At 30.7% G+C, this 14,387-nt stretch overlaps 1 protein-coding gene across 1 annotated transcript; it reads left to right on the top strand.

The window, feature by feature from the left end:
* Window positions 1–1,385: 1,385 nt before the first annotated feature.
* LOC150035157 (small polypeptide DEVIL 11-like) lies at window positions 1,386–2,435 on the top strand. Its single transcript, XM_090315909.1, has one exon. The coding sequence runs from the start codon at window positions 1,720–1,722 to the stop codon at window positions 1,993–1,995; it is 276 nt and encodes a 91-aa protein (XP_090172035.1). The 5' UTR covers window positions 1,386–1,719; the 3' UTR covers window positions 1,996–2,435.
* The last annotated feature ends 11,952 nt before the right edge of the window (window positions 2,436–14,387 follow it).

Here is a 14,387-nt window from a genome sequence, read left to right as displayed (position 1 = left end):
AAAACCTTTCATCGGACCATATGCTTTAAAGTCGCCATGTAATATGGCAACTAGGACAAATCCCACATAGGAATATCAAATTATCTCATAACTCTCCCATCGTACCAATGAACTTGGATTATTTTCTCGACAACTGCAGTTAGAACTGGTTTATTTATATAATTAGATGATTTGTTTGTAGTGATCAATAGGAACCATTGATGGATACAAAAGAGATGTAAGATATGTGGGAAGGTTTCAAAGTGGATAGGGAAGAAGAATGAGAATGAAGGTAGCACAGAGAGATTGCGAATGGGAAGAAGTTGCGTAGGGTGGACCAAAGAGACTTGACATATCACATCAGGGGGTTGTTGTGTTTGTTGAATATGTTCATAGGCAGAGGCATGATAAAGAAAAAAGGAAAGAAGTGAAAATTCATGATGGTGAATCCTCAGGCTCATACTACCCCCCTCTCCCCCCCCCCCCCGTGTTTCTCCACTTGTACAGAAAAAAGCTCAAAATGCCAAATCTTTTTTGATTCATCATTCAAACCTCTGATATGTCACTCTTCATCAATTCAACCCCCCCACTTTACTTTTCTAATTCTGATTGAACTAGCCCCCACCATGCCTACCTGACCCCACCAATCCCTCCCTCTCTCTTTCTCTCTTACTTACTGTCAAACCCCCTCTTTTCATTTCAACTTCTCACCTAAAAATTTTCACTTGGGATTGCCAAAAGATTGTGGACATCTTTCAAATCTCTGTCTGTGGAAAACTATTATGAGACTTCTTTAGCTAATTTAAGTCTTTGGATTTGAGGGGTGTTCCATAAGTATACAACAGATTGGTTTAGTTTGTTGTGTGAAACAAGTGGGTGTTAAAGTTAAAGACATAATTCCATCAGTTGATTCAAAATTGTTAAATTTCCATTTTTAATACATATTGTCAAAAACTAGTGTGTGAGATATAACTTGCCTTCCTAATGATCGAAAAATCTTAGAAAATATATTAGGCTTTAAATGTCATTTTCTAAATTTTAGTTTTGAACAAACACTTCAAGATGGTTGGCCCTGTAAGATTCTAGTTTTCTCATCTTTACTTCAACCTTGTAAGGTCATTATCTTGGATAAGTGGATCAAATCCACACAAATGTAAAAATCTTCAAACACTGGCATTGGAGTAAAGAAGCAAAATAATTTTTAAAATTTAAATAATAATAATTTTTTTAAAAAAAAAAAAAAAAAAAAAAAAACCAATTTTTACAATCCCTAGATTTTTCTATTATTTTTTTACAGTTACTGTCACTAATCCCTTTTCTCTGTCTACAATTTCAGTGGGTTAATTAGCAGAGCTCCATGACGTGTGCTTTGGAAACCCTCCTCCATTAAAATAATCCCTACTCGAATGAGATTCTTTATTTTCAAAAATATCATTTATATATAAACACACATAATTCATTAAAAAAAATTAAAATTAAAAAGATATTATAATGGCGTATCTCTGGATAGGGAAAGGAAAGAAAAACCAGGTGTGTGATACCCACTGCCACGCCCCTTTCTTTTAACCTGTTTAAGGGCCCCTTCCCCTTATAAATACCGCCGGAGCTTCTCTCCCTAAACTAAATAAATCCATTATCTCTCTTAAAACCGCTCTTCACTCTTCACTCACTCTCTACAACCTTCCATTTTTGCCAAAGCTCAAACCTTTCCTTAACCCCACTTCACACTTCACTCAAAAAATGTCTTCTTTTTCTTCCTCTGCCGCCGCCACCGCAGCAGCAGCTGTTCCGCCGCCGTTTTACATGGAGGAGAAGTGGAAGCTGCCGAAGAAAGGAGCTCCGGCTAGAAGCAGATCATCTTCTTCCTCATGTCCTCTGATGAGAAATTCATCTGAGAGAAGATGTTCTTTTACAAGAAAATGTGCAAAATTGGTTAAGGAACAAAGGGCTCGATTTTACATCATGAGGCGCTGTGTTACCATGCTCATTTGTTGGCATAACTACAACGATTCCTAAAATCCCACTCCTTTCTTATTCTTCCCTTTTAAGAGAAAGATCAGAATCAAAACCAAAACCAAAACCAGAATCAGATCAAATCATTTGGGTCTTCTTCTTCTTCTTTTTTCTTTTTGGAGAAAAATGCAATATTCTATCTCCTCTGTGCTTTGAGACCTGAAAATGGAGCTGTTATGGCCAAAACCCAGATGAGATTTTGCAGAAATATTGCAAATCCGGATCTTTGAGAGAGACTAGAGAGGAACATTTATATACTTGTAAATAGTTATATGATGTAATATTGGAATCTCTAATGGTTTTTGTTTTTTGGAAATTAAATTTTGTTTTTTTTTTTAATCTGATGGGTGAGATTTGTAGGGTTCTTTATTGACAAGCATTGATCTCTGTAACTTCTTCCATTGTTTCTCTCTAATCAAATGAAATCTTCTTCTTCATCCTTATATCTCTCTGGATTTTTTGGGGGGATTTATATTGTTAAGCTCTGTTTTGGTTCTGGGTCATTCTCAGTGTTCCTCTCTCTATGGTTTTAGAGAGAGAGAGAGAGAGATTCTGTTGGTTGAGTCACACCAAAACAAAGGCAGCTAAGCTAGGTGAAGGTGGAGATGGATCTGTTTCTGGGTTCACTGATAAAGCAAAAACAACATTAAAAAACTCTCAAATTTAGAGAAATGGAAGTATTGGATATTAGTTAAAGATTGAATGAAGTTGAAAGGAAAGCAAGGAAAAACAGGTTCTGCAGTGATTAAAGTTGTGTAAGAAATTCATTAGCCCCAATTTAGAGAAGAAAAGTTGTTCAGGATATTAGTTAAATTTAATGAAGCTCAAAGCACAGCAAGGAAACACAGGCTTTGCAGTGATTAAAGTTGTGCAAGAAATTGGAACAAGTAACCTCAAAATCATTTGGATTAGATCAAAGGAAAATTTTTGCAGTAAAAAAAAGGGGGGGAAAGGGGCTTTAATTAAGATTGACCAAATAGCTGGAGAAATAAATAATAAAGCCTGGAGGATATGAATACCCATTGTACCTTTCCTAATCCACAGTTACATTTGTTGCCTATAGAGCTCTAAACCCTTTACTCTTTTCCATCTTTAGAGCCATTTTGACCTCTTATTTTTGCAGTTATATACGGGAGAAGGAGTTAATTATTATAATTTTGATTATTATAGTTAGGTTATAATAATTTGTATTTTAGGTTATAACAATTTGTGTTTTGGAGGTAGATTATTTTAGTTTGGATTATAATAGTAATATTTGAGATGTAAACTATTTTAGTTTGAGAATGAAATAGTAAATTATAAGAAAGAATAAAAAAATGATGAAGATAAAATAGTAAAAACTGTAGTAAATGAAGATTTTGAAATAGTGTTGATAGTAGCTAATTAGAAAATACAAAATAATATTTACTTTAACAAAATGTAGTTATTATAGTGTTAGGATAATCTTTACCCTAAGACCCAAACACACCCATAATGGTAAAAAAAGAACTATCAAAGTTAAACACTTCCCTTTATAAATTTGGTCTAGTGAATTGCATTAGAGTTCCATACAAAATAACATTCCATACAAGATAATATCTAAATTCATCTCAATACGTTAGATTTATCACATTGTAGTCATGTAATCATCTATGTCAAAAAATGTAGTTAATGACATCGATACAAAATAAAGTTTAAAGACCTAAAGACCAATTAAATTATTATAGAGTCCTCCCATTCATTTAGGTTCAAAAGTCGTCACAAGATTGAAGAAGTTAAACCACACTATAGAAATTTGAACAAAAGAATTTTTGCCTAAAATCTTAAGCAAAACAGTTCATTGTTATTACTTTTTTAAAAAGAATGAAAAATAATTTTTTATCCTTAAAAACTTGTTAAGTTATATTAATTTTTATTTTAAAACTTCTAATTTCATCGAATTATACCTAACCTGAAACAGTCATACAATTTTCTCCCTTGGATAAATTCCCTTCCAAAAGATTGTTAAAAAAAATTAATATGCATTTAATGATTTATAAAAACATATAATCTTGAGCATAACTTACATGGTCTAGACATATATACTCAAGGTTCGAGATTCTTAATCTCACGTGTTATTGAACTAAAAAAGACATTAAAGCTACTAATGATTGAAATTAGCAAGTTTATTTAGATTTTTGCATTTTTGAGAGGTTAAAATTAGTGGATGAATTAACGCAAACGAAAGAGAGAATAGAACGTGTAACACTTATCAATGTCTTGAAATTATAAGTTTAGGGTAAAAATTGATATAACTTAGACAATTTCAAATGTTTTTTTTTTTCTTTTTTGTGTAAGTAATGGCAATTTTTTGTGGGTAAGTTAGTGAAGGGGCAGAGTGTAGGGACATAAGGCAGTGGTAAAGAATGAATTATCATCTGAGAGTTTCTAGAAAAGTACAAATAGGTAAAAAGTTGAGATAGGTCCTTATTTTGGTCTTGGTGCCATGAATCCATCACCTAAATCTTCTTATGCCTCTTAATTTCCAACCCTAAATGGTTACCCTAATTTTACAACTTCAAATCTATTCGTCTACTAGTGATATACGTTCTTAAATCATATTATATGATTTTAAATTATGATCAGCTAAATTCTACATTAGATATACTTACGTATCAATCAATGATCGACTTCACTTGTATATTCGATTTCATTCATGTTAATTATTGATTTTGTTATAGATGATAGGTTAAATTACAAACATTTTATCATTTGTTTCAAATCTATTCCTATTCTTTCAAAAGTTACAATATTACCTCTAACCTCTCACATTTTTTAGAAATTGTCAGAAATAGTACGTTTAAGTTTTTGCCTTACAGAACTAGCACGTTTTTTAAAAACTCGTAAGAATAGTTTTTCTCAATCCATCTCGGACAAGATCGGCCATTGAGATTTAGTAAAAAATCAACTTTTTCTAGCTTATTGATTGTTTTGTGTATTCTCAATATATCTCGCCTGATACACACCAAAATTTGCTAAATTTTTAGGTAGTCTTCCTAAATCTTATGTCAAATCCTATATATTTTCAAATTGTCTCGCTCGAGATAAACTGAGAAAAATTATTTAAACGAATTTTAAAAAAACGTGCTAGTTTTGTAAGTTGAAAACTTCAATGTGCTACTTTTGACCATTTTTTCTTTTTCATTTTTTTTTTGTTACCATCCAAGGCTTCTATACATTTCGAAATCAAAAAATTTCTATCGAAGAAGGTGCAATACAAGAACAATTAGCTGATAATGATAGGAAAAGAACTCAACTTGACATATAATTTTGAAACATTTATGAAAGATGAGAAAAATATAAAAAATGCTTACTCAATTATTACAAATGAGGAAAATTTTTGCCAGATATGTTGACTTAGAAGTCCATGAAAATATGGATACATAATTGAAAAGAAAAAAATGGAGAGAAACTAGGTGGATATACAAATTAACATAAATGCATTATTTATTTATTTTATATGAGAAATTATTTTAAATGATAAAATTACTAAAAATATTTATAATTACTAGCAAAATATCACATTTTACCTTCAATAGACTACGATAAATTGTGATATTTTGATTCATTTTTTTATATTTAAAAAGAGTCTATATTATATTATTATTAAAAAAAAGTGTATGGAGTGAATTTAGACTAGTCAATCTCATTCCCAATGCCATTTAAAAGTGCTACAAAAAAAAAAAGTATTATTCCATAAATTATTTGATTTTCCCCTTTCCTTTTAACACTTTAATATCTCCAAAGTCAAGTGAGAAAATCTTCTTTTAATAGACATGATCATCTTCTTTATCCCTCAATCTAACACAAAATTTGACCCAAAAAAAAGACAAACTTTCAAGTCTTCTAAATAATTGCAATTTTCCCTTGGCGTGCCTAAGTAGGACCAAACTTAAAAACAAATAGTGAATTTTTCTTTTTCTTTTTTTTTTTTTTCTTTTTTTAAATTTAAAAAAAAAAAAAAAAAAAAAACTCTTGATGTTTGATTATAGAGTGTGCTTGACTCAATGATTGAAGAAGAAAAAGTTTGGAATCACATTATAACCTACAAATCCCTAATGCACTCTTGTGTTTATTCAAAAAGCCCACCACTCCCCCCCCAAAAAAAACCCCTTTTGTTTTGCCATTTTTCAAATTTTATGTGCACTAAACACTAAGCTCACACCCCTTTCTTTTCACATTATATGAAATGAATCCCCAAAAGGGGCATTTTTTAATCCATTTGTTCCTTTTTTCTCCCCTCAAAGGAGAGCAAGAAACTGTGAGCTTTGTTGTTACCAAATTGGGAGATTTTAGGAGTTGAAATAATAATCATTCTTTTTTTTATTCATGGATATGATTACAAATCACTTGGTGTGTTTATTCGGGAAATCTCGACTCCATGTTTTGCTTCAAAAATGTGGTTTAAATACCTTTACAATTTCAAAAATTATATCGAACTCTTTTGTTGAGTATTATCATCATTTGTAATAGAAATGACATTGGTAGATTTTTCTAAATTTTTTATGTATATTACTTTTATTAAAATTGATAGTCATAGTTAATAGGAAGCATATAACGTTTGTAGATTTTGCAAATTGTATATATTTTTTAAAAATTGAGATAAATATATGACAAAGTAAAGAAAGAAAATAACGAGAATGGATAAATTTTTTTTGCCGTTAACGTGAAAAAAAATTGAAGATAAGAAAGAAGAAATCAACCATATGAAAAGTAATTACGGTCTCAAATGACCATTTAATAGAAGATTTATCAACACGAAAAATAGAAAACCTAGACCTAAGAGTTTAATCAAGTATTCTAATACTTGAATTGGAAGAAAATAAGGTTAATCATACAAATTCTTACATAAATATTGTTTTAGCAATTAAAGTGAAAAATGTAGTTCAATGTGAAGTTCTTATTTGGTATCTTATTAAAAATAAAACTATACATACATACATACATACATACATACATACATACATACATATATATATATATATATATATATACTTACTAAAAGAACTTTGTTGTAAGAAGATAAAGGGTTAAGTTCAAGAATAATGTACTTTTTTGAGAAAAAAAATAGGGTACATAAGAAAGAAATTTCAGAAGTAGGGTTAAAAGGGAAAAATATTTGACAAAAAGAGTACCAAAATTGTATATTGGTACACGATTTTTATTAATCCAAGTCATCAGCCTCGTGATCGATAAATGTCTGCATGCATGTCAGCGTATGCGTGGAAGGAAGACCAAACTCGTGGACCTCGTCCACGATTTAAGTTTTTCTTTTCGTTTTAAATTATTTTAATTTTTAATTAACAATTTTCTTCCTTACTATAATCATTTGTTAGATTTAGTGTCTCAAGATAAAATGTAATTTCATTAGTTCTTTTATTTCAAAATAGAAGTTCACATGAAGCTAAAAGTTTGAATTACAAGTCACTCCATTTTTCACATGGTGGTCATCTTCGTGTTCTTCTGGATAAGCTTTGTTGTGTTGTTGTTGTCGTTTACAACGAATACTTCTTCGATCGATATCAACAACATTGTGTCGTCTTGTCTGCTGAATAATATTTTCTACATTTACCAGATTTTGGTCACACATTAAACTCAACTCTGGTAAATTGTGTTGTATTGAATACCGGTGTATATCTTGAACAAAATTATTTTGTACGATAAAAAAATTAATACTAAATAATGTTCATATCATACATTTAAAAAATGTAAAATAACAAAACTCTTACCAGACAGTAATAGTAAGTGTCGTCAGGTGTGATAAATCGTCTTGGGATTAAATTGTACTAGGAAAAGTAATCATCTGATACTGGCCCATTTGTTATTTCTCTTTGTACATAATGATCACGACGTGCACGCCACGATATATATTCTCCATGAATTCAATGTCAAATCTTGGTCGTGTTTACCTCTCAAATCAATGTGGTCTAATGTCGTGTATGTTTGGAAAAATGGTACCATTTATCACAAACCGAACTGTCTCAATATATGATCTGGTTGATATCACTCTACGATATGGAAGCATATATGAAGGCTAACGGTCAACCAAGTTTGTTGGGTTTTATGTCCTAAAACTCGTGGTTTGTAAACATTAGAACTTATTCTGAGAATTAGATAAAGTTGTTGTTGAATATATTGTTTTTAGAAATCCAATAAACCTAAGTCCTTTGGCTATTATTCTAGTAATACTATTGGATGCGGCCTACTCTGTAGTTGTTACAAAGTGTTGTAAAGTGCTACATACGAAGTGATCCTAATTCGTGCATGTTGAGACATGAAGAGTGGGGGTGTCCTATGCAAATGAGTTTTGTACAAGATCGGACCACGAAACTTGTCACTCTTACAAGTGGATCAGGTTCGAGCAAATAGTCAAAATGATCTATAGTATATGAATAAGGTTGGGTATCTTATTCTGGTAATATTATTGGATGCGGCCTACTCTGTAGTTGTTACAAAGTGTTGTAAAGTGCTACATACGAAGTGATCCTAATTCGTGCATGTTGAGACATGAAGAGTGGGGGTGTCCTATGCAAATGAGTTTTGTACAAGATCGGACCACGAAACTTGTCACTCTTACAAGTGGATCAGGTTCGAGCAAATAGTCAAAATGATCTATAGTATATGAATAAGGTTGGGTATCTTATTCTGGTAATATTATTGGATGCGGCCTACTCTGTAGTTGTTACAAAGTGTTGTAAAGTGCTACATACGAAGTGATCCTAATTCGTGCATGTTGAGACATGAGGAGTGGGGGTGTCCTGTACAAATGAGTTTTGTGCAAGATTGGACCACGAAACTTGTCACTTTTCCTTTATAACGTTGTTTACTGTTTAAGACTGAAAATTTCAAAGCAATGACCTAGGTAACTTAACCTTAATCCTGAGCTAATTATGAACTCCTGTTTGTTCGAGATTATCATTTGATCTGCAAATGGTGAGAGTAGAACAATTACCTCTGCTCAATAAGCTTACCATTTTGGGGATAAGACTGGATGAATAGCTGGGAACATAGGGTGCAAGAGGGAATTCACTCCTAATCGACTAGGGTTAGTAGAGAGGTTGTTCCCTTTAAGTGATGATTCTGAGTCTTGAACAAGAGGTCTTACCCTCTCATTGGCCTGAGAGGGATTCGATTTGTTGATTGGATCACAAATCAATTATTCATTAGGGGATCAGTGGAACTTAAGGAACAAGAGGTAATTTCGGGGGTAAAACAGAGATTCGACCCAGCCATTATTACGAGCAACCTGTGAAGGGTTAACTTATTAATTATGGTTATATCAAATTGACATAATATATCTACAGTGAGGGGAGTTCAGCTATGGGCTTTAGTGGAATCACCCATTAGTTAACGAATGGGGGTTAGATCGGTCTAATGAGTTTAGCCGATTAATCTCATATCCTTGAAGCCCATGATCTGTAGGCCCACGAGGTCCCCCTACTAACTCGTAAATGAGTATGCTTTAGGGTAGCTTGAGGAATTAATTTGAAACGTTCAAATTAAACGGAACAAGAGAATAAATATTTAAATATGATTTAAATATATAAAGATTATTAATGTGAAAAAAATGAATTTAATATTTGATATTAAACTAATTATTTTTTAAAATTAATTTATGAAATTAATTTAAGAAAATCCATTTTTAAATTAAAATGATTTAAAAGTCATTTTTTTTGTTTTAAAAAGGAAAATGGAAAAAACGTTTTGCATGGCACAAAGTGGAAAAAGTTTTTTTTTCCATTATCATCATCTTCATGCTCACACACAAACCATGATCTTCTCTACCTTGATTCTCCAAGCATGAGTTGCAAGTCATGTGCTCCATCTCTTTGCATGTTCATCTTGATATATAAAGAAGATTGGAGTTGTTGGAGAAGGAGATGAATAGAGATTAATACAGAATTTGGAGAGAAAAATCATGGTGAAGAAGAAGTTGTCTTCTTCAACTTGCTACTGTGAGCTTCCCTTGTTTCTCCACATCTACAAGTTTCTCTTGAGTCCTACTACTCTACCTAAAGCTCCAAGAGCATAGTAGGGAAGGCTTTGAGGTGGTTCACGTTGACATTAAGTGAAGACAGCAGCTGAACGAAAATTTTCTTGAAGAGTTCATCAAAGGAATGTTTTGAAAACCCATTTTTATGAACAACATGCTTGAGTTTTTGTCGAAATTAATGAATTAGAATGCTTATGGATCCTTGATTCTTCCGCTACGTGTTGTTGAACTCTAACAGTAATTTCAAACATCTCATGAATTTTACCCCGACAAGCACGTAACCTCCAATTACAACCATCCGTCCACTGTTTCATCTCATATACCAAATATCTTGGTTCGATTCTACTACAAAAGTCTGATAGTGTTCTGTAATGCAGTACTCTTTTTTATAGCTAGTTATAGATATTCTTTAGTGTCAAATAACATTCGTTTTTATATTAAACTAGAATTATTTATACGTCTACTCCTTTCCTCCAATGTCAACCCTTATTTACAGATTGAATTAATGATGTCCCAATTTATTTGGGTCAATATTTTTGGCGATACCAACTCATTTTAATATTTTGCACTTCCTTCGTTTCCCAATAATTCATCAAGATCAATATCACTGTCTCCAATATTTCCAGGTTCAAGTTCAAGAATGACTAAATTTTCAGGATGCAACGACATATTTAATCAAATGTTTACAACTGTTATAGTAGACAAAATATTAGTCTAACTTAATAGTTTAATACTAACAACCAAAGCTGACATCAATCCGAACTCAAACAAATAAACTCCAACAAATTTATGATTAGTCCAAAAAAAAATTTCTTAAAAAATAATAAACCTACAGCCCAGGTCCAAACTCAAATTCAAGAACATTCCAAATCTTTTCTTTTTGAAAAACAAACAAACTATAATCCAATCCCGATCCAATATTAGTCCAAATTACAACAATAAACCCAGAAAACAATCCAAATTTTCAAGTCCAAACTCAATTAATCCAATAAGAAATTTTCAAATCCAATCTAATGGTCAAAAAATACTAAATCATAGACAAAACAAACTTTACACACTAGATTTTCCAAATTTTCAACAAAACTAGTTCAGAACTCTATATTTTCATCCATACATTTAAGACAACATACTAGATCTATGGACATTCAATGTACAATTTCATATACTGAAGAAAAAAAATACTTAGGGTCAATGACGACGACACGACTGTAACGATTGGAGAGACGACAGATGACGAAGAGCATGGCGGACGGTGGATGTATGGTTGGCAGCAGATTGGGAGAGAGAGGAAGAAAGAAAAAAAATTGGAGATTGAGGAAGAAAGTGATCAGCGGGGAGGGTTTTGGGACCATAAACTCGTGTACCCAATACACGAGTATGGAATTCATGGATTGGGTCTATGACTTCTGGGTCAACGTAGCATATCATACATATGGCAATCATCGGGTGTTAGGTTAGCGTCAGGTTAGCAGCTGGTCACGTGATGTGGAGGGAAGTCGCTGATCGAGTACATGTGTTATGTGCTTACTCAGTACTCGTGGACCCGATCCACGATTTCACTACCCTATTTTTATCATTTCTTTCAACTCAACCCTATTTTTGACAATAAATATTAAAATAATATTATTTTTTTAAAGAATCGAAGATAAATTATAATTAGTCTAATAATGAATATGCAAAATTATGTTTTTGAGCCCTCAATTTTCCTAAATAAGAATTTTTTTTAGTTTAACAATGTGGGATTGAGTAAATTTCAACCTCAAACCAACTATAAATTTCAAGTTCTATATTTGAAACTATGAGGTCAAAATAAAATAAATATACATAAAGTTAGTACGTAGGATATACTTTTTTCCGTTTTTGGGATTAGTATAACAATATTATGACAATTTAGTTCTCTAAAAGAATATCGATTCACTTAAACATTCTTATCATCTAAAAACAACACTCTTCAACTAGTTATAACATTAATAATGTGAGAGTATTTGGTCCTAGTTTGGAATTAGAGGGGTTTGGCATTTGAAGCCAAACACATGTTTGGGCACTTAGAATAAAATTCTTCGGAATAAGAAACCAAACTCATGGACTTGGAGTATATTTTTAATGAATGTCATAGGTCTTAGAAAAAATTTTCTTCATCTTATACCTCTTATCAATGGTCATCGATGACCGTCGGTAACAAACGTTGGTCGACTTCATAATTGAACTTAAAAACTAGAAATTGACTTTTTCATCTAGAGCTCTAAATATTAAAGTATTGCATCAATCGTGATGTTCATAGGTCATCAAATTCTCTTCACCAACCATTGTACACCTACCATCATTGGTGATGGTCATCCAATTACTGTCACCGATAATTTTTTCTTTCCTCCTTTCTCCACATGTCCATTCAATTTCTAATTTTCTTTTCATTGTTCATTTTTCCACCAAAAAAAAAAAAGATAGTTTAGGAATCTAAAACAAAACTATCAATGATACTAAATTTCAAAATTTATTACTTTTTATCAAGAGATAAATTTGTTATTTAAATGAGATAATTAGAAATTTAAAGGCAAATTGAACTTGTTATAAAACTTAATTTCAAAATTTCATTACTTTTTTTTTACTAAAAACTATTTTTTATATAAAAATAACTAAATCATTGTCATTCATATATTATTGTCATAGAAACTATAAACCCAAATGAACTAATTTAGAATTACAAAAGACAAACTAATATAAATTCTATTTTAAAGTGAATAAATTAAAATTTTCTTTTAAAATTATCACAAAAATTGATGGAAAATACATTAAAGGTTATACAGTTCACCAAACAACCACTAAAAAATAGGGAGAAAAAAAATTAGATTACCTCAAACCCATGCCTGCACCCTAACTCATACTTCAAAATCCCAGGCTTCCAAATCCTACACCCTAAACACAGGCATGTGTAATTCCCAAACTTCAAAAATCCCTCAAATAAGCTCTAGATATTTGATTCCGAACCTGCGCCCCAAACATCCATTATAAGTTTAACTCAACAATAATTGACATGCACACTCGCTTTCTTTCCTCTTCAATTATTATATAAAAAATTTTAAAAATAATAATAAAAATAAAGATAGCATTATAAAATTTCTCCTAAAGTATAAGTATTAAATATCCACCTCCACAATTTATATACATTAATTTACAATAAGACGTCCAAAACTAATAATTTAAAGTATAAATATTAACACGAATAAGTGTGACTTTTTTCTTTAAAAAAAGTTAATACAAGGTTAAAAAAATAAATATTGAGTAATTTTTCTTTCTGAAAATGAGAACAAGTTGAGTAAATTCATAATTATTGTTAATTGAGAATCTCATGTTAGATAAAAAGTGTAATAATTCCCTAGTCATTCATTAACACAATAATTATTTTTATGGATCCAGCTATATACAAAAAGCATTCCTTAAGGTCAAACAAATCCTCCCACTACATCCTTTTAAACCTTCCTTCTCACTTAAATTCTATGGCCCCACAACTTTTAAGAAATTTCCTTTTCTTTTCTTTTACAGGAATATCCAAGATTTCTATTGACATGGATTTTTTTTTTAATTCATTCTTCAATGACTTTTTTAGTTATTTAATTAAATTAATTTAACATCTCCGCTCTCCATTTCATTTTCTATCTCTGTGAAATTTTCCATTTAATTTCACTAGTAAGAGTCGTGTTCCCTTTTCAAGCTGAATTTCCTTTTTCCATTCCTTTTTTTAAGCTTAAGGAGCTATTGTTCAAACTTTTTAATTAAATAGTTAAATTTATCAATATTTTTTGGTATATGACTAATTACATCGGGTAATCTAAATTTAAAGTGAAATTGTCCTAATTTTTAGTAGAAAAAAATAATTATCTGTCAAATTATTCATATGCATAATCTAAATTTAAATATTCAATTCAAACATATTCCTTATCTAATATTCAATAGTAAAATTTGAATTTTTTATAATAATAATACATAATAATACGTGAAAATTATTTTTTTGATCTCAAGATTTGTTATCTAATAATTTTTATTCAGTTCCTAAGTTTCAAAATGTTACACATTTAATCCGTTTTGATTTTGTTTTCAATTTAGTTCATAAATTTCAAAAATTTTATATTTTACACTTGAGTTTTGAGTCTTGTTTCAACTTAATCCCTAAGTTTCAAGATTTTACATTTTTTATTTAAATTTTAATTAAATGCTCACTTTCAATCATTGATGTCAATGTCTATTAATAAATTCAAAATAATTATGAAATAAAAATTTTTAATTTAATTTTAAAAATGATAAGAAATAGTGAGAGTTAATTAACTATAATTATTTTAACTCTTTTAACATATATTAACATTAAAGATGAAGAATTTAGGTTAAAAAT

Source organism: Benincasa hispida, chromosome 7 (assembly GCF_027475165.1).
Source record: "Benincasa hispida cultivar pf3 chromosome 7, pf3_genome.v1.1, whole genome shotgun sequence".
Taxonomy (NCBI): Eukaryota; Viridiplantae; Streptophyta; class Magnoliopsida; order Cucurbitales; family Cucurbitaceae; genus Benincasa; species Benincasa hispida.
The sequence above is the reverse complement of the archived record's forward strand: the minus strand, read 5'-3'. Positions and strand labels throughout refer to the sequence as shown.

Excerpts from the sequence above, each read along its gene's own strand:
- LOC150035157 (XM_090315909.1), top strand. The coding sequence starts at position 1,720 with ATGTCTTCTTTTTCTTCCTCTGCCGCCGCCACCGCAGCAGCAGCTGTT.